The following is a 24,134-nucleotide window of genomic DNA, read 5'->3' as shown; positions in this document are numbered from 1 at the left end:
TTTTGCCCAGTTTGGCAATCAGAAATACATTTCTGTACAGAAAGTGTTTACAACTTTTGGAGAAGTGTGCAATTTACTGCACACTTTTTGTTTTCAGTATGTTTAATCTGATACTTCCTGAACAAAATAGTACAGTAATGTGTATACTAATTTATTACAAAGATACATGCATGAATTCATAATTTTAAAACACATTCAAGACACTCTTATGAATTTTACAGAAAATAAAATGTGTAGACAGTTGTAGGAACCAAGGTGGTATGTTTTCAAAGCTCTGTGAAAAGCTGAACTCCCCTCTGAGGGAAACAAAAGCAGAGTATTTAGGAAACAGGCAATATCAAACCATAAAAAGAAGCAGCTGTTATGTTTGTTTTTACTGGAGAAGGCAATATCAGACATGGATGCTTGCACGGTAATTAACTGCTTTCCACATACCAATCCAGATGTACGCTTTAGGGAGGAAAGTTGCCTTTTAAAGACGTGATAGGTGATAAAGCAGTGGAATTGAATAAGGGCCTGCAAGAGTGCAGGTTATGGAAAGGTGAGTTAGAAAATGAATTTCTGCAACTCCTCTGCTCCTTCAGCAGCTGACAACCAGATAAAGTGCTAAGTTAGAGTTGATACAGCACTTGAATATTCAAAATTGGTTCCTCTGTATAAATGCGTGTTCCTCAACAGACATTCTTACTGTGTTGTGGGGTTTTTGGGAGGTGGTTTTTTTGGTCTTAGCAATAGCTGGTGGTGTTACGTAAAACCCTTGAACTCTAATGTTTGGTCATATTTGGCTAACAGTTCTGGATATGCTTTATGCTTGTCTGTGCTTGATAATTATTAAAATGTGTGCTGCCTTTATGATAAGGACAGGAATTATTTTTCTGAGTAGCCTGAAGTATAAATTATATCCAGAATTTTCCTTGTAATGAGTAAGAACTTGCTAGAAGAGACAGTTGACTCACATTATGAAAAAAACAAAAGGACTGTCAGTAGCTTGCTTCCAGATCAGGTATTTCTCCTTTGACTTGTCCGTGGACAGACCCACAGTCCAAAAGGTAGTTTTTCTAGTCTACTAGGTAGTGACAGGAAAGTTGGTGTCTGGCTCTTGTGCACCTTATAATGATATTAGAGCTATATTATAGCTAATATATAGCTGTTATTGCACAGCCTTTGTTTTATTTGTTTGGGTGAAGTCAGGAACTCTAGTTTACTTTTGGCAGAGGGAAGGCGAGAGAGACAGTTACTGCTTAAGAAATCAGAAATGAAGGCCAACACCTTTGACTCCCATTTTGAGGATGAGGGGGAGGTTAACAGAACTAATGGAAAAACAAGCTTCAAACACTGAAACCACAATGCGTTTTTAAATTTATTGGTGGCAATGCCCCATTTGCTTCATCTTTCAAATCTTGGGTGTAGCCAACTTAATACTACGGTGATTGCAACTCTATGTGAAACAGTTGTGAACTAATATATTGTAAGAAAATCCACTGCAATAATTCTTTCTTACAGTGGTATTTGAATACAGTCTTAATCACTGCTTTCATTTGGTCATCAATTCAGGGCAAAACTAAATGTAGAAATTAAGAGATTAAGTTGCCTGGCAGTGTGAGCTTTCTGTCTCAGTAGTGTGAACATGCAGGTAATCATTAGGGTCTTTTTTTGCTTGTTTCTTTCTCACCTGCCATTTTTATATTAATTGAGCCTAAACCAATATTTCCAGTTTTATCCTAATCTGTCTGAAGCACTTGAGATCTAATTGCACATTTGGACCTGGAGGAGATTGAGGTCTAGTATTCCCTGCACGTTAGAAGCACATTAGCTGTATCTTCTCACTGGTCTTCCTGCATGACTGAAAGAGAAGCAACATCAGAGAGAATAGTATTAAAATCAAAAGATCATGTGCTAAAAGCTAAATTTTATTTAACAAGCTGTGAACAGTTAATTGCATGCTTTAGGATTTTTGTACGTAGGCATGTATTGTCTAAGGGACCAATATTGTTTTGAGGTTTTGATAAGAGGCAGTATACTTTAGAGACAAAATTCTTAAGGAGTCTATCAGTTTGTTTGGGTGAGAGAAAGGTTAGAGAAGTCAAAGCTTAAAATTCATGTGGCACTTCTAAAAACATATGCAAATTTGGGAAGGCCTAGAGAAGAATGGCCTGATATGTAGGACCAAGCCTTCATAAATAAACAAATTCTGGGAAACTGTATAAGTGTACGTTGTAACCTTGTATAAGTATAATTACTTATCCAGTACTAGGTAGTTGAACAGTCATTTATTAATTACACAAAGGAAACAAATGGTCAGAACTAGTTTTCTGCCACTTTGTACAACTTTTATTTACTGTTTGTTCTGTGGCATTAAATAGACCTTGCTTTTTATTGGCGGCTTCTGCACAGAGTAGATGATTTTGTAGAAATCCTTGTGAAGTCACTGCTTCCTAATATTGAATAGGGCTTTGCTTAATTTCCTGGTATGGTTCCTGGGTTGATGGGATGAAGTAGTGTGATCCTGTGTGGTCTGAGGGGTTAGTGGCAATGCATAAGGCTGCAGTACCAGAAAACACAGTCTAAACTTTAATATAAAGTTAACAACTCCATAAATATGTTAACATAATGTATTCCGGGCATTACAGCTTTTTGGATGGAGGAGGATAGTGCCAAGGGTGATATAGAGAGGTAGTGATAACAATCCTTGTGATCATGGGAACCTAGGCAGGTGAAAAGAGATTTCAGAAGAAAACTGGGTCATTCATGTGTGGTGACATCAGGCCTCTGGGATGCTGAGGATACTTTAAAACTTACACAACTATTTACTAATTCAGTATGTCAAGACCAGAAACAATTCATCATAATTTAAGTGTTAGAAAAATTTGGTTGCCTCCCTATTTTCAATTGAAAGCAGTCAACGTGATATGTCAAGAATTAATTCTAGAACAATTTTGTGTTTTGGTGACAGGTGTTTCTTCTGTTTCATGGCTGTGTGTTAAGAGGTAATAGTTTGTACTAAAGATTTGGCTGACAAAATGACCAAAAAAAGCTTAGAGAAGTTGGAACTGATGATTGAAACTTTTCTCAGCCGTATCTTCCACAAATGGATGTTTTGATTCAGTGCAGTAACCCACTATTAGCATTTTTAATGTTCATAGTGTACATATTCAGAAAAATTCCAGAATTTAATCTAGTCTATACATATGTGTGTTAACAGAAATTTAGTCTAAAAGGTGTAGTATGTAAATTTAGTATTTGAGTTCCAGCGTTAGAGCATGCTGGCATTACGTTGATGATAGTTGTGCTAGGCACAACTAGGCTAGCTTTAAACATGCTTCATGTGCGGAAATGTTTGTGCGGCTGCATTAGCAGGTACCTCGGTGAAGGATGCCATATTCCCCTGCCAGACTGGGTTGATGCTCAAGTGGAGCTCATGCTCAGCTTACCCACTGTAAGGCTAGGGCAGGAATGTCTGCGTGTCTCCCTCATTCCGCTGGACTGCAGTGTGAACAATACCAACCTGGTAGTATGGATAGATAGTTCCAGGATAGGGAACTCTCTTATTTTTAACAGAACAGAAAAATAAACTTTTAAATGGCCAGATAGTTTCAGGAAGACTCAAAGATGTTTCTTGGAGGAAGCATTTAGATGACCTGCTGTACCACCTGCTCAGTGTTTAATATTTTTGAAAGGCTGCAGGATACTGGGTTGGTTGGTCACTTCTCATGCTGATAGCCTGCGCTCACTGACCAGTTTCCAGTACCTGAAGAGGAGTTACAAAAGATCTTGCAAAACAAAGATGTTGAGGTTTTTTTCAGACAGATTATTGGTCATGACCTGCTGATTGTGAATTTTGGCTTAAAAACGAGTTTTTCAATGTTTCTTGCAAAAGTAATGTTAATGTTTGTGAAAACTCATTGTGGTGTAGGCCACAGTGTTTGAATGACTATTTTTTTTTTATTATTCTTTATTTAGTTTGTTGCAGATAGTAGTAACTATTCACAGATTGATGATTTCTAGTATTTTGAAATTTGGAAAGGTGGTTTCTGTCAGAACAAATACTCAAAATTAGCAAACCGAATTACTGATCACAGTTTTAAATGTAGCAGTTGCAGCCAGCTTGCAAAGCATTGGGTTTGTAAAATAACAAAATGCTTTATTGGCAGGAGGAAGAATGTGCATGAGGATAGAGTAAGATGGACAACACTGAGAAATGATCCATCTTAATAGTAATGTGTGCCTAATTTAAATTAGTATACCTACACAGCTATTTAAAATTCATCACTGAGAACAACTGAATAAGTCAGGTTACTTAACTTTTTGTCTATAAACCTTTAAAGAGCGTTGTACGCAATCATTTCTCTTGCAAAGGTAAGGTACTTAGGAAAATTAATGTGGTATAGCAAAAGTAAGGTATTTCTCAGCTGGGAAGCTGTCTGTTATCTGAAAAGGTTTAAGTAACCTGATTTCATTGGTAGGTTAGTAAATTTCACTGGCTGCTTTTGGAAACTGTATTGATGGCATAGCAAAGGAAAGCAACAGTCTGAACTTGACTGAAGATTGATCTAGGGAAAGTCAGTCATCAAATACCTTAAAATAACCTCTAAGCCTTAAACTATAATTTTTCCTACATTCATGCAATTAGAAATAATATAGAGGAGTTTATTTGGTACAGCAATGTGTATGTTAAATATGTGCTGCCTAATGAAGTGCGATATTGCATAATCATATAGTTTCTTCAGAGATTAGCTGATGACTGTTCAAATGTTTTCCTGAATAGATACTCTAAAACATGTTTTCATGTAATCTACAACTTAAAGTTCTTCCAGTATTAAAAAAAGTGCAAATATGAATGAGTATGTTATTGCATAGTGGAAAAAAGGGTACAGTTGACACTTAAAATCTTTTTCCTTTTTCTCTTTGGTATTTCAAGGCAGGTAATGTCTGGAGTGATCTCCAAGTACTTTATTTAAGTATGGACTGGATATTGCCTGCCATGTGGAAAAAAAAAATAAATTATAATAGGCTGCAGTTCATAGTAATAAGAGTTGACAATATATAATGAAAATTTTATACTGATCTACTGTTTACCTTTGGAGCTAATTATGTTTAGAAATGTGTTAAAAAGGAGAATACTCAATAAACATTTTACAAACAGCTTGATAACAAACAGGTGATGTCCTAGATGTTCGTATTTGTGACACTGGGGTTACATGAAAGGACTTAATATATCATACCAGACTATATAGGGTTTTTACAGTTGTTTTTTTTTCTTTTCCAGGATGAGCATGGGATAGGTTTTTCTTTCCTAGATAGTACTAAATGTGCTGTTGTTTCATTATCTTTGTTAGCTGAGAAATCTCAAACACGTGCATGTGAAAGGAGAGAAATCTAAGTTTCATCTTTTCATATGTTTTCTGTTTAGTAAACAGTCACATAATAATCTAAGCAACAAACCCATGCTATTTGTCACAGTTTCTTGTAAGGCAGGTCTACTCCCTGTGAGCAGAAATTCTCATAGTTGAGAAATTTTATCCCATTATTGATAGAAGTGCTTGTTGGAGCATCCTGTTCTTGCTGTTTGTATGTATACCTTGGGGTTGTGCATCCAGGCAGAAGACGTATAGCTCCTCCGTGGTTAAAAATGTGTTTGTTCACTTCCCTGCCATCACAGTTATTGCATTCAAAAGTAGCATTTTTGCTTTTGAAATTAAGATATATTAAATCTCGAGTTGTGTAGTTTGATGGAATATTTTTCATTTAGCTTGATAATTTGCATTGAAGATACAATTGTCTTATTTTTTGTTTGATGTAACTTATGATTATGTAGTCATTTACCTTTAAACTGTGGTTTAGTTCTCCTAGGTTGATAGTGAATATTGCTGCAATTGACTATAAGTAAGCCTAAATCAAAACTGTGCTCCAGAGTAGCGTATTCCTGGCTACCCATTATGTGATTATTATGCTTTACAGTATTCTGTAATTTTAACCTGAAATTGGCTGAACGTGTATTACTTCTTAAAAAAAATTGCACATCATAGAACAGCCCTAGTGTAGATGACCAAAATATAGTTTTAGAATTCTTAAATATAGTTATTTTACAAACTTAATTTTCCTTGACCTTTTTCTTATGTAGTAAGGTACTGTTTTCGTTGACTACCCATTATTTCAAAGTAGAGGATGGAGGTGAAAGATCAGTCTGTGTCACCTTTGGTTTTTTCTTCTTCGTGAAAGCAATGGCAATTCTCATTGTGACAGAAAACTATCTAGAGTTTGGATTGGAATCAGGTAACTCCTTTCTTTAGTGTTCGCAACAGCTCTAGTGATTGCATGACCTGAAAAATTTATTTCCAGTCTTTTAGGTGTTTTTGAGAATATCTCTGTTAAAATGAACTCTCTATGTCATACACTTCGAAGAAGTTTTGCTTTGGAATGCAGATTCTGAAGGATATCCTGTATATTTTTTCTGCTTTCTTTTAAATAGTGTAATCTTTGCCTAGGTTGTTTGTTTTGTTAATTATATTTGCCTTCCAGTTTTACATTTAACCCATTTTGCCTTTCATAGTAAAGTGAAGCTCCTTTACTGAAAAGAAAAAAATACTTAACGTTTGTAAAAAATAATATTAATTTTATTCATGTTGCTGAAGTGTACGAATATCAGAGATGTTAATAATCAAGTTTTATTGCATTATGGCGTACTAATTAGCCCATGAAAGAGCTATGCTAGACATATGAAAATTTGTTTAAAAGATGACCTGTTACCTACCATTTTATTTCAAAAATGGGATTCTGCATTTGTACTGTAATAAAATACATATAATACATGTGTCTCTGCAGGATTCTCGAATTTCTCAGAAAGTGCTATGCAGTTTCTTGAAAAGCAGGGTTTGGAATCCCAGTAAGTTTCTGGAAATACATTTGTCTGTTTTATGTGTGCATTTATAACTGAACCACTTGGATTTTCTTAGCAAACATTTGTCTTGCATGTTTTGCTCTTGTACATGCTTATAAACTCTATAATAATGTGAAGAGAATGTTAATGAAAATAATTAATCAGTGCTCACAAGTAACTTAAGTTGCATTTCTGTTTTCTCTTTTTAATTTGGAGATAGCTTCTACCTTGACATTTTGGTTGTAGTTCATAAAATACAGTTCAAAACTATAAAAATTTTTTTTCATGGTAATTCCCTTCAGCCTGCTTAAAGCAGGTGATAGGTATTTTTTGCCATTCCTGTGGTACGCAGGAAGATGAGTGTGCAAAAGCTACAGATAGAGTTTGTGATAAAGTTGGCATTAGGAGTAAATTTTGGCATTCAGTCCTGTTTTCAGGTTGTAATAGTGTTTTCCTACTATGCAAAAACATCTGCTTGCTACAGGACATCCAAGTTTTGTACGGACTGTCAAAGGAACATGCTATAGCTTGTGTTGTTACATGAATATACAATCGCTGTCGTAGACAGCCTTTGTATATTGTAAAATGGATTTCTGTTACAATTCTTTCCTTATACACATGCCCTAAAATGCATTTATGGGGTATGTCATCACTGTGGGAGCGCTACTTTGAATTTCTTGCTTGGAAGTTCTCAAGTATCATGGAGAAGCTATGGAACCTCTTTATTTTTGAGGAACAGAAGTTTCCTCAAACTAGATTAGTGTGTCATTTATGAATAAACTCATGGGAGACCCTTAACTGAATCCCATGTGTTTCTTAGCCTTTCTTCACTCTGCTTTTCTTAAGCTATTGCAAGTTTTCTAACTTCTGTATTAATTTTCCTGCTAAGTGTTTATTTTTGAACTTTTGCAGTGCTTTGGCTGTTTACAGCAGCAATTGAGTTGATGATGGTGTCTCTTGGTAGTTTGTATAACGTAGATTAAGAAAGAATCTGAAACTCATGTGGATCACTATGTTTGTTTTTGTTCCTCTTTAATCTGTGTTGGTTACATGTCACTTGTTTTTTTGTGTAATCCAGTGTTTGTTAATTCCCTAATTCAGTTGATCCTGGATATTTTTTTCTGTAATTTTTTATATACTCTATAGTTCATTAAAACAAACCCTATTAGTCACTTGGAAGAGGCACGTTAATTTGTCACATGTATGTTTTAGATAAATCTGTGAAAAACTGCACTAATAAGCTTGATAGAGCTTTTTAATGGATAAAAGTAGAATGTGAGTAGTATAACTTAAATATCCATTTTGTCTTTGACCAGTTAAACTTATGATATATCTGTTCCTCTCTTAAAAACATGATCATTAAACTCATTCTATTAGATATTTCTGTTCTATAAGTTGTTGTTAATTACAATATAGAATTATTCTTTTTTTTGTTCTTCTCTACTAACAGATTTAACATCTTATAGGCAGTACCTTAGGTTTTCTGTTTTTCTAGGAAATAAATAGGTGACTTGTTTTTTATATTTTAACTCCTGATTGGTTTGTAATAATGCTGGTACTCCAGAGTAAAACTATAGAATACTGTTTGCTGCTTTTATTAAATGATAGATACGGTTGAGTTGAAAGTAGTCTCTGATACCCCACCCCCCCCCAACTTCCTCCCCAAGAAAATGCTTATTTCCTTTCTTTTCTTTTAGGGGTCCTGTGTCTAAACTAACCTTCAAATTGTTCCTGGCTGTTCTGTGTTCACTTATTGGTGCTTTTTTGACATTCCCTGGCTTGCGACTGGCTCAAATGCATCTGGATGCTCTGAATTTAGCAACAGAAAAAATAACACAGTAAGAGAAAATATATGCATATAGGTATATGCTACTCAGTCTTAAATCTTTAATGTCTGAAAATAAACAAAGCAAACTATTCCAACAAGAGGGTAGTGACTAAGACTTCTGTTGCTGCCTGCTTTTTGTATCTTGAGCAGACTTGCCACCTGCCTCTTTCTGCTCAACCTGTGCTCTGCCGGTCTGTTTCATTCATTGCCTTGTAATTGGAGTCCCAATTAAAGGGGCTTTTCTTTCCTCCTGCAAGAGCTCCACCATGAATGTTTCTGCTTACTGCTTCCTTTCCCCCATCATATCTTTTTGGAAGTGAAGATAACTTTCAGGAAGTAAAGGTGCAACCACAGACTTTTTTTTTTTTTTTTTTTCCCCTGCCACCCCTACCTCCAGGTGGGCATCATGTCTTTAATAATTTTGGGGTAAGATACAAAGAAAAGATGACCCAGAATATTTAATAAGGGTCAGAAGTTAATACCATTTTAAAGGAATATTTTCATTTTCAGCCATCCTTGAGTTTGGTAGTAAAATGTTTTCTCCAATTTAACTATTTCTCTTCAGCGTTCTCTGGTTGAGGGAGAATCTTCAAATGTCTTTCATAGATCTTGACCTTTGGTGTTTAATACATGTTAATGAAAGATTCTGCAGCATAGGCCATTGTGATCATTTAGTCTGGTCACTTTGCTAAGAGAACCGTTATATTTTTTGATACAAAAATTATTTATGTTCAAACTGCTTTTTTTTTTTTCTTTTCCCCCAAAAATGCCCAGCTTAAAAATTAGTCTGTGTTTAAAGTGGGTCCTTCATTCTTGGTAAATTTTTAACCAAGTACTCCGTGTTATACGTGCTCTCGTAGCTGAATTTATCCAGGTACAGCTGCAAGCTGTTGGCTTGTTGTAACTGCTGTTAAGTTTTCTGTCTATGTGTAGACTGTGACTGAGTCACTTCCTGATCTGTTCTTTTCAGCTAAATAAAGTAAACTGCTTATTTTTTTCATTTTTATGGTTCTCAACATTTTAACATTTCTTGTGCCTTTTCTGTAAGTATCCTCTAATTTTCCAACATTTTCCTTGATCTGTGGACATGAGATCCTAGGCAGAAATATAAAATCTCTGAAACAGAAGTTCATTAATCAAGAACTAAAAGGGTAACTAATATCCACTAGAATGGGGTTATGAAAAATAAATCTTCTCTAACTTAATGTTTAGAGGATATTGGAACTGGTTGGTGAAGATAACTTTGTGGAACACCAAGCAAATTATTTTCAAAAGTTTACCAATACTTTGACTATTCAACTGGAACAATACAAAAATTACCTTAAATGGATTAAAACTTGATCAGATATCAATGTAATTAGGTAATGCAATTATAAACAAAGAATCATTGTCAAGTAATAGGTTCTAATTGGCCTGGAGAGACCAGTATTTGCCCTTAGTGATGTGTTTTTTATCAATGAATAGATCATTATTGACTGTTTGGAGTTGTTTGACAGTAACTAAAGAGGAGTAGTAAATGAGGATGGTGTCTCACTGCTATAAAGCTCTCTAATTCGGGTACAGGAAAACAGTGCCTTTCTCTGCAGTCAAATACACGGTCTACTTTAAAAAAAACAAAAAAACCCCCCCCAAATTCCCAAAGCTGCCCAAAAAAACCACCTGCCCCCAAGCTCCCCACAAAACCAACAAAAAAAACCCCAAATCAAACAAAAAAAACCAAAACCCGTAGAAGAAACAAAGAGGGGCAAGTTCCCTTTCCCATTCCATTACAGAATGGGAGACTTAACTTACAGGGAACATGGACCAAAAAAAAAAAAAAAACCAAACCCCAGAAAAAAAAGTAAAGGTTAATGATTAACTACCACTTCACTAATATGTTCAAAATTATTAATGTGGTTTTTTTAATGTACATAGGGAATAAGTTTTTGGTTTTTTTTTTTTTCCTGTTGTAATCAGAATAAAAATAATCTGATGTCCCTTTTGGTTTTGATAGCTGGTTTGATTTTTTTTTTACTTTAGCAGCAGTGTCCTTTCCTGCATATATTTTGGAGTCGTCTTAATCAATTTGTACCAGTTTCATAACATTCCCTCATTTTCCAGAGCCTGCTTCAAGAGTCTTTCCGCCTTTCTCCCTGTAGTCAAATAAACAGGAAGGGATTCTTGCCACCCTTTGGCATGTTCCAGTCCATTAACTCAGTAGGATGTCTTAAATAAGTAGAAGCTCAGGTAAAATGCTTTCACAAGTTACTGAAATGCTTTGGCCTGTTCTTTGATGCTGTTGTGTTCCCTAGCAACACTGAATAACTAGCAGTGCTGACTTCTTCATCTGAAACCAGTGATTTAAATGTGTGTGTGATGACATCCTCTGAAACATGCAAACATTTTAATGGTTTTAGGAAGCTTGATAGTTTGAAATCAGTAATGTCTTGTGTTCTTTAGAATAACTTTTGATTACCTCGTTTTTTCTGTAGTGTAGAAGCACTGGTTGGAGATGGAAATATAGACAAGCTGATTCTGGTAGTGAGGAAGCATTGCACTAGCAAAACCGCCAGATCTACAGCACTGAAGTCTTCAACTGTTTTCATTTCATCTTAGTAATGAAAAGTGATTGGGATATGGGGTTCAGAAATGAAGAAGGATACTAATTTCAGGAAAAACTCCAGAAAACTATCTCCTCTTTTTAAATTCTACTGTTTTGTACTCAAAGATTACAAAAGAGTACTGCTTTTATATTAACTGTGCAGTTTCATACAATGCTTTTAAAATGGAATAGCTGTGCTGGCTTTTTTTTTTTGGTCAGTATCTTTAATTGAATGTAAGTACCAAGTTTCATTTAGTCAAGGTTCCTAAGTAAAAAATCTTCATTAAACTGGAAAATCTGACCTCTGAGAACTTTCCTCTGGTCTGTATAGATAATGGAAATTAATCTGAGTACATTTTTAATAAAGCAAAAAAATAGTAATATAGCAGCATATTTCCCATAATTATTCATCTGAGATGCTGACCCTAGATTAAAACTGTAATAGCTAGTGCAGTTTGGTGTTACGCCATCATACAGAAATTTTCACCGTCTTTTACTATAGTGTGGCATAATACAGGTTAGGTTGTTCGGAATAAATTAAGTTTTCACATATTCTAAGGGCACCTTTTTTAAGCACAACCAGTATGATTTCACAGTATGTAGTATTACTGTTTTGTTGAAACGTAAGTCATACCTACAAAATAGGGAAGTAGTTTTCTTATTTACCTTTCTCCCAACTATTTTAAAATTTGGGTTTCTCCTTTTGAATCTGTACCCCCAGTTTCAACAGTATGGTAATTGTTTGTATTTAATAACTTCCCCCCCTTTTTTTTTTCTTCTTTCAGAACATTGCTACATATAAACTTCTTGGCACCTTTATTTATGGTTCTACTGTGGGTAAAACCAATCACTAAGGACTACATTATGAACCCACCTTTGGGCAAAGAGAGCGTCCCTTTGTAAGATTCCCTTTAAAAATTCTTTCTGGGGTATTGAGAACAAAACCATAAGTCTAAGTAGTGCCCTGTGAAAGTCATAGAAACGTGAAAGTCTTAAAATTTAGTAGCATCTGCCATCAAAGGTATTGTGGAAGTTGCAGCTGAACTCTAAAGAGCTTCTGTTGTTTTGGAAGAATGAGAATTAGTCGCAGAACGTTGAATGTTAAGGTCATGGTTCCTAAAAAGCTGCTATCTTCTGGCGTCTCCTTGGCAGTGATGGGTTGTTCTTCCTAGGGGTGGAATACCACCTTGCTGCCACCTTCTGGAACCTTGTATCTTACATATTGGTGTAGGAGAGGAATGGTTTCACTGAAGACAGTTGAGATACATTGGCATGAGAACTGACCTAAGCAATTTGTCTTAAGATCTATGTGTAGATGAAGTGCATGAAATTGATAGCTAAAATATTTAAAACATAAAAAGGGAAAGAATTTTCAGGAAGAGTGGTATCGGAAATAAATATTGTATAAGTAGCATAGGTGATCGTCACTGTTAGTCTAGATAATTCAAAATAGTATTCAAATAGACTTGAAACAGATATGATGGGCTGACACTTTTATTGCTTTCCTAGGTCTAAGATATGCTTCTAAGGTGAGTCTGTGACCACTGAACTATTATGTAAAGCATTGCAAACACACATATTTTATGCTTCCATTTTGTTCCTCAGTTTATCTTAAAATGAGGGTTGTGCTATAACAGGGTATCTGAGGCAACTGAAGTACACGTTTGCTATCTACAACTGTGTGTCTCAAAAGCTATAATTATCTGAGCAAGCTTGTGTTTTAGTGTCCTGTCTTCATTACTCAGAATTTAAGCATTTAAGAGCTGCTCTTGTTTACAGACAAATGGATACTAATTTGGATCTAAAGCTGTAATATGGCTACTAAGAAGTAGCAGTAGAGAGGGAAGTGGAGGGCAAAAGTGACTATTACTTACACATGAACTTCATAACCGTAGATTGTGCATTAAGTATTTTTTACAATGTGCTTCAAGATTTCTTTGCAGGTGATACAAACAAATAACTCCGTAGCAGTAGGTGACCTTTGGAAAGCAGCATTACCCTTTTTTTTATCCACAGAATGTCAGAAGATACATTTGACACCGTGAGGCTGTGGATTATAATCCTGTTGTGTGCTTTACGGTTGGCTATGATGCGTCATCATTTACAGGCCTATCTGAATTTAGCCCAGAAAAGTGTGGATCAGATGAAAAAGGAAGCTGGCAGAATAAGTATGGTTGATTTACAGAAAATGGTAAGTATGGTGGCACTGAGGTTACATATTTGGAGTGTTCTGTCTGTAGAAATGCTTTTTTTCCAGTTTGTTATGTCTTCTGCGGCAGGAGAGCGGAATCTAAGAGAAGCTTCCTAAACTATATCTCCTATAAATATAGCACCATTACAGAGAAGTTCTGCAAACCAAAATATGCAGAGATTTATCATCCATATTATGCAGATGGCTTGTCTTAAGTTATTTGGAAGTTGTTATAAAAGCTTTCTTCATGAATTGTTCTTTACAAATAGGTACAAATATGATGTGTTTCTGTTCAGCGTGAACAGATCTTGGGGAGTGCACAAGGTGAGTGGTGATCTATAGCTACAACATGGGGAAAAAAAAAAGTTTAATTTAGGTAGAAGGGTAAAATACTGTTACCTAATCCCGACTATGATTTTTAAATTGAGGCAAAATTTAAGATAAGGTGGTTATATTTCACGATACAATGAGACATGTTTAATTCTGTCAGACCGTTCTCAAGTGCACTAGCCTAGTTACAAAAGTGTCTGCCCATCTTGTTATTGTGGCAAAGGAATAAATTTTTTTTTTTTTTTTTAAAGAAAAGTAATAAAACATACCATCAACAAACTGAGGAGGTAGAAATTCTTAAGCTTGTTGTAGAATGGTGTTGGTGTTGCCTGCAAAAGAAACTTAGATTTCTAGTGTTGCATGATAGTACTGCCTGATGATCCTGCTGAATTGGGATGTATTGCAGGAGCAGTATTGAAGTATGTCATAAGACAAAGATTCCTCTCTTGGGATTGTCACTATTGCTTATAACCTTGTCCTTGACTTCACTGAGTATCTGAAGGTCATAAGTGGACTATGCAGTAGTTATTTACAAACAAAGGGCCTAGCAGTTTGCTTCAGTAAAAAGGTTAGAAAATACAGGCGGCAGCAGCTGGTTAGGACAGAACTGTGCTGATTGCTGTGAATGCATAATTTTAGTTCTGGGAGCTTTTGTCTTATCTATAAAATATTAACGTCTTCTCTATGTGGTGTTTCCTAAATCTGTTTATCCACTGTCTCTATATCTTCTCTTTGAGAGCCATAGCCACTAAATGAAGTCCTGTCTTGTTTTACTAGCCATGGTATCTTCTTCTGGAACTTCTGCCAGTAAAGTCTTTTCTATCTGTCATCCTACAGTGATCATTACTTTTTAATTTCTTCTTTTTATCATATTCCATCAATTATCTTACAATATTTTTTGTCTCATACTTTTTCTTCTGTCAGTGTCTTGCTACTTTTTTTTCTCATGTTAGTTTTTTGATGATTGCTCATCACAAAGCCCTTTGAGGTTTTAGAGGCATTTCCAAAAATATCATGTCTGCCTTCATCTTTTTTGCCACCCTGTATTCTGTTCTTTTCTAAAATCCAGTTAGCTTTATTTCATTGCTTGCTTGCTATTGATTTTCTGACTTTTTTTCCTTCTTTATTTGGTCTAGTCTTTTAGGTCAATAGCTTATATAAAATATGTAATGTAACAATCTTGAGAAAGATGGAACAGATCGGGAGCAGGGGGAGGGATAAATCTCAGTGGATTTTGGTGAACCATAATGTATACCTGAAATAAAGACCATTTAAATGCTGTTATTGATCAACTACTAATGAAAAATCATCATGTCATTGTTTTTAAAATACTGGTGTTTCACAGTTGGAAATCTTAAAAATACCTTGCTTTTGAAAAGGGACTGCAATATTTAGGAAACTTTCCTTTTTATGAGGCTTTGGACTGTGATAGCTACTTCATTTTTGAAATGGGATTTAGTTTGTAAATCACTGGGGACTTTAAAAATTAAACATCTGTTTAGCTTTGATTGTGGTGTATTTAAATAGGAATCTTTAAATGATGACATGCAGTTTGCAGAAGCAAAATTGATTCTGTTTGTTTTAACAGAACTGATATGTTTAATTATTTCCTTTCAGCACTTCCTCTCAGATTTGTAAATGTCCTGAAACTAGAGTTCATTATAGGGATTTCTTCATTAGGACTTTTGAAGACAATATGTCACATGCCAAAATGTGCTAGAAAACTTTTAAAACAGCTTTAATGCATGAGTACTGTTTTTTTTTTTAATAAATTGCTTGTTTTTCCTAAACACATTAATAAAGGTTTGCTTTGATTGGCCAGAACTCATGAATTACTCTCTTCTGTTTTCCCAGGTGGCTCGGGTATTCTATTATCTTTGTGTAATTGCACTGCAGTATGTTGCACCATTGGTAATGCTCCTTCATACAACTCTGCTCTTGAAAACACTAGGTAGGCAAAATTGGATCAACAAAAATGTGTTCTGTCCTACACAGGGCTTTTATATTTTCGGCTTACTAAAGAGAATTAGAATGTATGGGTACTTGCAATGCAGAAGTATATTGTAGTTTCCTGCAATTTAAACCATACGGATGTGTGGCTTGTAAGCAGTCCTCTTCTGTTGCTGCTTTTGACTTCTTTCAATTATATGCTAATTTGTTTGATTTATTTCTGAGAAATTGTGTAATACAACCAATTAAGCTGTTTACTTCTGTTGAAATACTTGTCTTTTTAAAAGTGTTTTAAAATTGAGCTGTATAGACATTGTTGATTTAATCCTATGAGCATCTGCTAGAGGAATGTTTGTTCAGCTTTTCAATCTTAAGTAGGCTTTTTAAACGGAAATTAGGAGATACTGGGTTAATTTCATTATTGGGCTATCTGATGTCACTCTGTTGTGGTTTTTTTTCTTTTTCTTTCTTTCTTGTGAGGGATGTCTTTCACAGCCTGCCATGCAGTCGTGGCATTCATTCTGTTTGCAAAATGTCAATGGAAAGAGATAGGCTTTATTAGGCTGTGATTCATCCCATTCTGGAGTAGACTTCTACATCTGGTGAGGTGAGTCATACCCAGTGCTGACAGGGGTCCCAAGGCAACTGTATCACATATAGATGTTAGGATGTCAAAAGGTAAGGTGAATCCTACCCTAATATCTTACTAGTATGATCAGGAAACCATGCAGATGAATAGAGTTAGTATTTACTAGGTTATAAAAACTTCAATTTTGTGTGTGTGTGTGAAAAATATGTATAAGACAATCTATAGAGTGATAGAAATAACAGAACTTGAACTTAATTCTAAAAAAATCTGTTACTTGTTTCTTTTTAACAGGTAATTATTCTTGGGGTATCTACCCGGAATTGAATTCTGACACTCCAGTCGAAAACAGTCTGCTTCCCAGTTCAGTTTATTCTGAGTCTCCACCTGCTGATGGAAAGATGAAAGTAACTGTAGTACAAATAACAATGGCTTTGGGAAGCCTAAAGAATATTTTCACTCCTCTCCTGTTCCGGGGACTCCTGTCTTTCCTCACCTGGTGGATTGCTGCTTGCCTCTTTTCTACGAGCCTTTTTGGGCTTTTCTATCACCAGTACCTGACTGTGGCCTGAACAGGTCAACTGACAAAGCAAGTGTGAGGTCGAATACTAGATACAAACCCAGGTACCCAAGAGGAGATGAAGAGAAAAGAAGAAAACTACATATGAAGAGAAAACATATCAGAATTTTTTTTAAACACTTCCTCTGTGTTCTCAGGGTGAATATTCTTATGATGTATAAAATCGCAACTGGGTTTGTTATTTTTGTTACCCAAATGGTAGGTGACTAATTGAATTATAGTATTGGGACTGACTGATGTTATTGTGTGGCAGGTGGTGGTGAGCGTGCTGAAAAGATACGACCTCTGAGTATCTTGGGTTTTATAAACAGCAAGCCAACCTCAAAACTTTGTGTTTTAAGCATCAACAGTCAGTGACTGACCTGTGTTAGAAGGGTACTGGTTATAGTGATGGTGGCTGCCTATCGCTTAAATCTTGAAACTGAGCCATACAATAGAAGGAGTGAGGGGATTTAAAAAAAAATTCTGTTGGATGGCTATCGATCACTTTTCTCCATGAAAAATGAAATAATCCAACAGGACAAAAGAGATACTGTATATTACAGTAAGGAAAGCTGTATAAAATTTAAATTTAATAGGACTAGATGTATGGACCTGACAGGTATTGCTGCCTAAATATTTTGCAGGAATGCTTGTGCAGTAAGAGGAGAGTTATAAAAAATATATTATTTCAGTCCCTGCAGTTATTTTGAAGTAATGGCCATCTGTATTGGTGCTAATATTGATCCACAGATTCCATTTGGATCTTTTAAATTTCTTCTTTTCAGGTAATAGATAAATTCCACTGAATTCATGAAATAATAGAAGTAGATTAGTGACACCAATCAAACATTTAAAAAAAAACAAACAGTTTAATCCTGCTGACTGAGAGTGTATGTATCTGTGTAATGTACATATAAATATATATTATATATTAAATATATAATATATATGAAGTTATAAAGTATGGAAACTTTATTTTAAATTGCTGAATGTATCTTACAGGGCCGTGGGAGAGGGATGTATGTGTATCTAGTAATTTCAAGATCCCTTTTGAAATGAAAATTAAATTTTTTTTGAAAGTTCAGTTGAAAGGGCTATTTGTTTTTGGTGCCTCTTCAAAGGTACTTAGCTATACTAAAGAACTTACGCTCTTTTTGGAAGAAAGGATCTACTTAAACTGTTAATCTTGAAATTTCTGCTCTGTCAGATCATCATCTTTTGCCACTCTAATCTGTGTTAACTTGGCCATATAGTAACAACTAATATCTCTTGGCTTCAGAAATAGATTTTCTGTATAATAAAACAGCTGTAGTAAGGAGGAGCAAAGCACTAACTTTACAAGTTTTGCTTAACTGGAGGGATAGATTCCAAGTATAAAAACATTGTGAAACAAAGTAGAATGGCAATTTTTCAGATGTTTTGTGTAATTGCAAAACAGGAATAGGAATTTATATGCAGTAGCATTTTTAAAAAATTAATATTACACTTTGCAGAGGTCAGTGGGTTTTTTAACTAATACTAGCTGCTTTTATGTTACTGTTCTATTTCTCTTGAATTTGTGTACAGCTTTGGCATATAATAAGCATTTATAAATAGAAAAGCTTAACTAAATATTTAATATGTAGCAAACCTACCATATGGGAAAATGAACTGTCAATGAATGCAGAAAATCAAGAATTTAAGCTGGTGATAAACTGTCTTACTATGTTGAATGCCTTTTAAGTTATTTATTAGTTTATTAAATTGCATTTACTGATACTAGGGAAAGATTTATGTACACCAGCTAGTACGTACTGCATGTGTTTGGGATGTTTGAGAACACCTTGCATGATTCTACTGGTTTCATTGCAGTATAGTATTTCAGTGCTACTGGTGCTGCAGGCTTTGTTTTTTCACACCAACTTTTCATAACTAACGGGGACAAAGGCTTAACTCTGTGAATTGGCCTAAAGAAAAATATTTGACTTCATAGATTCAGATCTCAAAACATTCCTAGGAAATGTCTTTCAGATTAATAGAATGACAAAACATGACAGGTCCAGCAATAATGGACCCACTTTCTATTAGTTTGAGATGTGTCATTACTAACGGAATTAATAGGGCCAGCTTTTAAGTTATAGTTAGGTATCCAATGTTAACGTTTTATTCAGGAAAATAAAATAATATAATCCAGTTTGATTCTGATGGTGAACTTGGCTGAAGAAGCTCAGTATATAGATGATGTAACCTATTGTTGCAATCTGAAGGACAGGAATAAACTTTGGATACTGGAGAAGACTTCAAAATAATGTGAAGTAACAGCGTTTCTGTTGGCATAGGTATTTATTCTGAAAGGTCGTAAGTAAAAGTGAACTGTAGTTATATCATATTGCATTCAGCAAAGGTAATTGGTTGTGTGCGTAGCTGAGCTTCGCAGAGCTTTTAGTAAGAGCTCACTGTCTTATTCTTCGGATGTCACACTGATCACAGTGAAAAACAGGCACCTGGATGTTGCTAACATTAAGATCAACACTTCTGGCCATTGCTGTTTCACTATTCTGCAGAACTGAATGGTTGACCTGGTCAGCGGTCTGATCGGAGTGGGAGATGGTCTTTCTTTGGATCCATTTAACCCTTACCTGAATCTAGGAGGCTTATTAAAAACTAAAATATAGCAATAAACGCCTTTGAAATGTGAGGTGACAGTGAAACTAGAGGAGTGTATTGCTATGGTTGTGAGCAATGCTTCCTACAACTACCTGATATGCTCAAAAGTGACTTTTGAAGTAAAATAGCAACCCTGATAGTCCTGACTTCTATGTATATTATGTAAGCTTCAAAGGGATATCTGCTCACTTCTTTAGCAAGTTTCTTTAAAACAGCAGCTGGCAAATGCTTTTTTTTTTTTTTCATGGAGACCTTTATCAGCACCTGGGGGCAGGGAAAGCATCTTACAGAAATGGAAAAGCAGGTAAAACATGACTGAGAGGTTAGTAGTTTTTATTCAGGACTCTTAAACATTTTGTCTTGCTTTTTGCCCTCACCTACTTCATTTCTGAGAGATTTTCAGAAGGAAAGCTGCCTTTGAGAAAGGATCAACATTTCTTACGTTCTTTCTCTGTTCCTCAGTTCATATCTCCCTTTCTCACTCCAGTAATGTGACTTTTTAGCTTGACCCCTTTTTCCTATCCACAGCTTTTTCCCATACATTCCCTACACAGGACTGACTGGGGTAAATTAGTTCAGGATTGTATTTTGATTTTTATTGTTTTGAATTGATCTATTTTTGAAGGATTAGTTCCTTTAAATAGTTTAAATAACTTTGAATTCCAGCTGAAATATGAACAAACTTGTTAACAATTGTTTAAACACTGCACTTTTATTATGGAGGTCCCTTTAGACAAAGTATTAAGATAGTGATAAATCCAAGTCTTCCAGCAAGTTCAGGGAAGTCCAAGCATAACACTTGAGCTATTTCTGAGCTTAGAGAAGTTGATTAGGAAAAGGAGAATGGATTGTAACAAGCCTATTCTTCCACTTTGCAGGCGATGTTCTCAGGCAGGACTTGTCCTCTTTTGATACCTTTTCAAGCTATAGGATTTGCCAGGTTTTGAGGTATTTTTAGCTGCACAGTTTTTCCTCTTCCAGACTTCTCTTCCATAAGAATCAACAGATAAAGTAATGGGGGAAAACCAGGTAGTATCAGTACAAGAGAACATCCTTGTACAGAAGGACATGCTTTAGAAAATTCATTTCTATGGCAGTTGTTCTTCACCTTCTTTGAGTCACAAGTACCGGAGGATGTGTGAATAGAGATGCCTGCTTGCCTGGGTTGTAAAGTCAAACTCACCTACAAACAAAAATGCCACCAAGGCACATCAACACAACACTTAGGTAGCATAACCTCAGTGTATAAAATGGTTAGTGAGTACAGAAATTTCAGCTAACCCCAAAGGAACAATTGAAAGTTTTGTATTTTGTCACAGTAACTACAGCTAAATGGTAATAGAGGCCTTGGATTTACCGCATAGAATATTTAAAGTATCTAATCTTAAAGCTGTTGGAAGGCTCTACAAGGTAAAAGGCCTTTGCCTCTTTATTTTCAAAGGCCTCTGTTTTCCTTTTGAACATTAGCTTGTCTCTCCAGAGAAGATTTTGAACAGTTTTTTAAATGCTATGCTTCATGTTTTTTCACATGACACAAGTTGCACATTTCTTTGTTAGCCACGAAAATTCTAGACTTAAACCCACAAGTTCAGTTTGTCACTACAAAGTTACTGGAATGTTTTAGTTAAGATTGAAGAATTAAGTGCGTGGTTAAAATGGAAATATTGAATGAAAATGAGGCCAAAGAAAATTGTGTGTTCTCTTGGAGAAATCTTTCTATTACAGCTGATCAAAATCTTAATAGAGGAAGGCCACAGCAGGTCAATTGTATCCTAAATCAAATATTGAATGTGAATGTTTACCATTGTGAGTAAAGACGACTGTTATTTTCAGCATCTGCAGCCTAAGTCCTAAATCCCAAATGGTAAACTAAGAGCAATATTTTGACCTCACTGGTATTTACTCTAAAGAGCATCTAGGCAACAAGTATTGAAGCCAAATGCCTGATCTAGTTAAGCAAGCTGATGCAGAGTAGTCAGTCTGTGCTTCGGAGTGATTTTTGTGCAACTTCTTTAGGAAGGTCTGCCATGCTTTGTGGCTTTGAAGTGGATGGCATGTCTAATCTCCACTCCTAACACTAGACTGAAAGGTCTTCCTCTTCTGGGGGGGGAGAGATCACGAGGCCAAGATGTTGTTTCAAGGCTGCTTTTACTGACATCTGTATATGCTGCACTTAACTTTTTCAAGTCTCTCACTGTGGACTGCCAGGAGAGTAATGCTGCACTGGACATTGCTTTGCATGCCAGTGTATATGTATTTTTATAACTTTGATTTCAATGGTGTTTTTAATGGAAATTATTTTTAATCCTGACACCATGGATCATATTTTCATTTTTTTAATTAACATCAGTGCCTGCAACTGGAAGTCAAATACTTCTACACTAAATTTTTTTTTAAAACTTGATGTCCAGACTGAAGTATTAACAAGTATGCAGTTTTATATTGAAGTGTGAAATCCACCTGTAAATACCAATTTTTTTCCATATGTGATCACACATCAGTCAAGAATCCTTATTCAGATTTGCAGCATTTCTCTCAACAACATGCTATCTGTATGACTCTATTTATAAAACAAACAAACACCTCAGTAGAGTTTTGAGTAGCGTTTTACAAACTCCTTAGTACTAGGCCACTTCTATTTATTTTATGATGCTGCTAAGTATTTTTTAAAACCTGGCTTAAAATACCTTGTGCTTACGCTTAGTCAGCCTTGTTCTCTTTTCCTCTGTTCATTGTAACTCTGCTTCCCATATATGTTCTAAGCTTCAAGAATGCGTATTCATAGTATTTTTGATAAAAACCTAGGACAAAGAAAAATGCACCAAAAATTTTATTTCATAAGTACAGTTCATACCCATGTCATGATGTGCCAACAAACAGGTTTTATTTTTCCTGTCTTCAATCGTTCCTTTGTCCCGTTATTAACAATCTTGCGCGTTTTCAGTGTGTAAGGTTTTCTAGGAAGAATACGTGTGGGGAAATACTCTGTAATAGCAATCACAGGACACTTTGTCTAATGTTTCAGTCTTCCCATTTCTGTGAGCAAATATTAATGTAAAGATGCCATTAAATAATTTAAGCCTAAAATTTCTCATAAGGTAGACTTGTTACAAATTGCACAGGGAACATCCTCCAAGTTGTAAATATTTTACTTTAAAGATGTCTCTTTCTTGCTGGGAACACACATAAATTCAGTGTTGTTGTTCTGTTAATAGCCTTTTTTTGTCTTTTTAAGTGAAGAGCACATAACACTTCCTACTCTAGAACAAACCTAAGAACAAAAGACTCCTCTCCCTTCATTTCAGTATTTGCCAAATGGGAAAGACTCTGTTATTTATGTAAATTCTAGCTTCCTCTTTATTGCTGAATTACTGTTAAAATACTATTTTTATAGTTACAGCTTTACAAGTACTAAGACTGTCGTGCTTCACAGTGTAGATGGTGTTAAATGGTGGTTGCATTATATTGACCTGTCCTGACTGGTGTTGCATTACCTGCTGTTTCGAAACAAATTGTCTCGCTTGCTTTGTGCTTTAGAAGTTCATCGGGATCTGTGAACAGGAGAGCGCAGCACATGTTGGAAGAGCTGGGGAGTTGCTCTGTTTTGGGTTGGGGTTTTGCGGGCATTTGTTGGTTGTTTTTTTTTTTTTAAGTTGCTGTGGATAATACTTAGGTACAATTACTACAAATAATAAACAACCTACAGTAATATTGCATTCTTTTTGTACCCTGTAGACTCAAGTGCCTAAACGTGGGTGGTCTCTAGAAGACATGCTTTAAATTTCTTCCATGTACTTTGGTAGTTATTTTGCTACATAATAGAAAGTGAACTTTTGGAAAGAAAATGCAAGGACTGCTAGCCCTAAGAATGGGGTTTGCTATAAAATTATTGTTCCCTTACAGGTTTTAGTATATAGAATATCCGTGTGTGTTTATGGGTTATCATACATTGGAGGCAAATAAGATTTTGAAGAAGTCTTTTCCATTGCTGTTACTTTAATGACAACCTAATAGCTTTGCCCACTACCTGACTGGTAACATAACACCCCACTGCCACCTCTGCATTCAGTTTTCTTTCTTTATGACTGAGGGAAAGACCGTACGCAATTCTGAAAGGGTTGACTTAACACAGTTTTGTAGTGACAGCCCGGGTGTTACTTACGCCCCAGTTGCGCAGGCACACGGGTGACTTCAGCCAGGTAAGTAGTTCTGCGTGAGCTCAGAAAGACCACACTGAGGTTTATGGTTGGACTCGATGATCTTAAAGGTCTTTTCCAACCTATATGATTCTGTGATTCTGTGAAGTTCACCGCATCCGCATGCGTTTGGGGCACAAAGAGGACAAAAGAGCTGGCTTGTAACATGGCTGGCACTGAGCAAAGCGGGTCAAAAGAAAAGGTGCAAGTTACACCTTGTACCAATTTTGTAGAATGCTGTTAGGTATTGACTAGCCAAACCACCCTTACCTTACAACTACTTCCCCGCCTCCGAGAATGGCAAGAGCTGAAGGTGAAACCTGCCTGGTCTGGTTCAGCAGGGAAATTGAAGACGTGAGAGGAAACGGCAGGTGCCTACTCTTGAGT

The 24,134-nt window shown here is 35.7% G+C and overlaps 1 protein-coding gene across 2 annotated transcripts in view; it reads left to right on the top strand.

Annotated features, from left to right (window-relative positions):
• Window positions 1–23,786, top strand: part of TMEM161B (transmembrane protein 161B) — a 49,856-nt gene extending 26,070 nt beyond the window's left edge. The window contains exons 6-12 of one of the 2 annotated variants that reach the window (XM_075526779.1): window positions 6,122–6,273; window positions 6,823–6,883; window positions 8,575–8,715; window positions 12,072–12,185; window positions 13,303–13,477; window positions 15,662–15,758; window positions 16,638–23,786. In XM_075526779.1, coding sequence (XP_075382894.1) covers window positions 6,122–6,273; window positions 6,823–6,883; window positions 8,575–8,715; window positions 12,072–12,185; window positions 13,303–13,477; window positions 15,662–15,758; window positions 16,638–16,915 — 1,018 coding nt within the window. In that variant the 3' untranslated portion in view covers window positions 16,916–23,786. The remainder of the gene's footprint in view (window positions 1–6,121; window positions 6,274–6,822; window positions 6,884–8,574; window positions 8,716–12,071; window positions 12,186–13,302; window positions 13,478–15,661; window positions 15,759–16,637) is intronic. The other variant, XM_075526780.1, reaches the window with a different exon arrangement.
• The last annotated feature ends 348 nt before the right edge of the window (window positions 23,787–24,134 follow it).

The sequence above is a fragment of the Mycteria americana genome, chromosome Z, assembly GCF_035582795.1.
Source record: "Mycteria americana isolate JAX WOST 10 ecotype Jacksonville Zoo and Gardens chromosome Z, USCA_MyAme_1.0, whole genome shotgun sequence".
In the NCBI taxonomy this organism is placed as follows: Eukaryota; Metazoa; Chordata; class Aves; order Ciconiiformes; family Ciconiidae; genus Mycteria; species Mycteria americana.
This window is presented reverse-complemented; position numbering and strand designations above follow the sequence as displayed.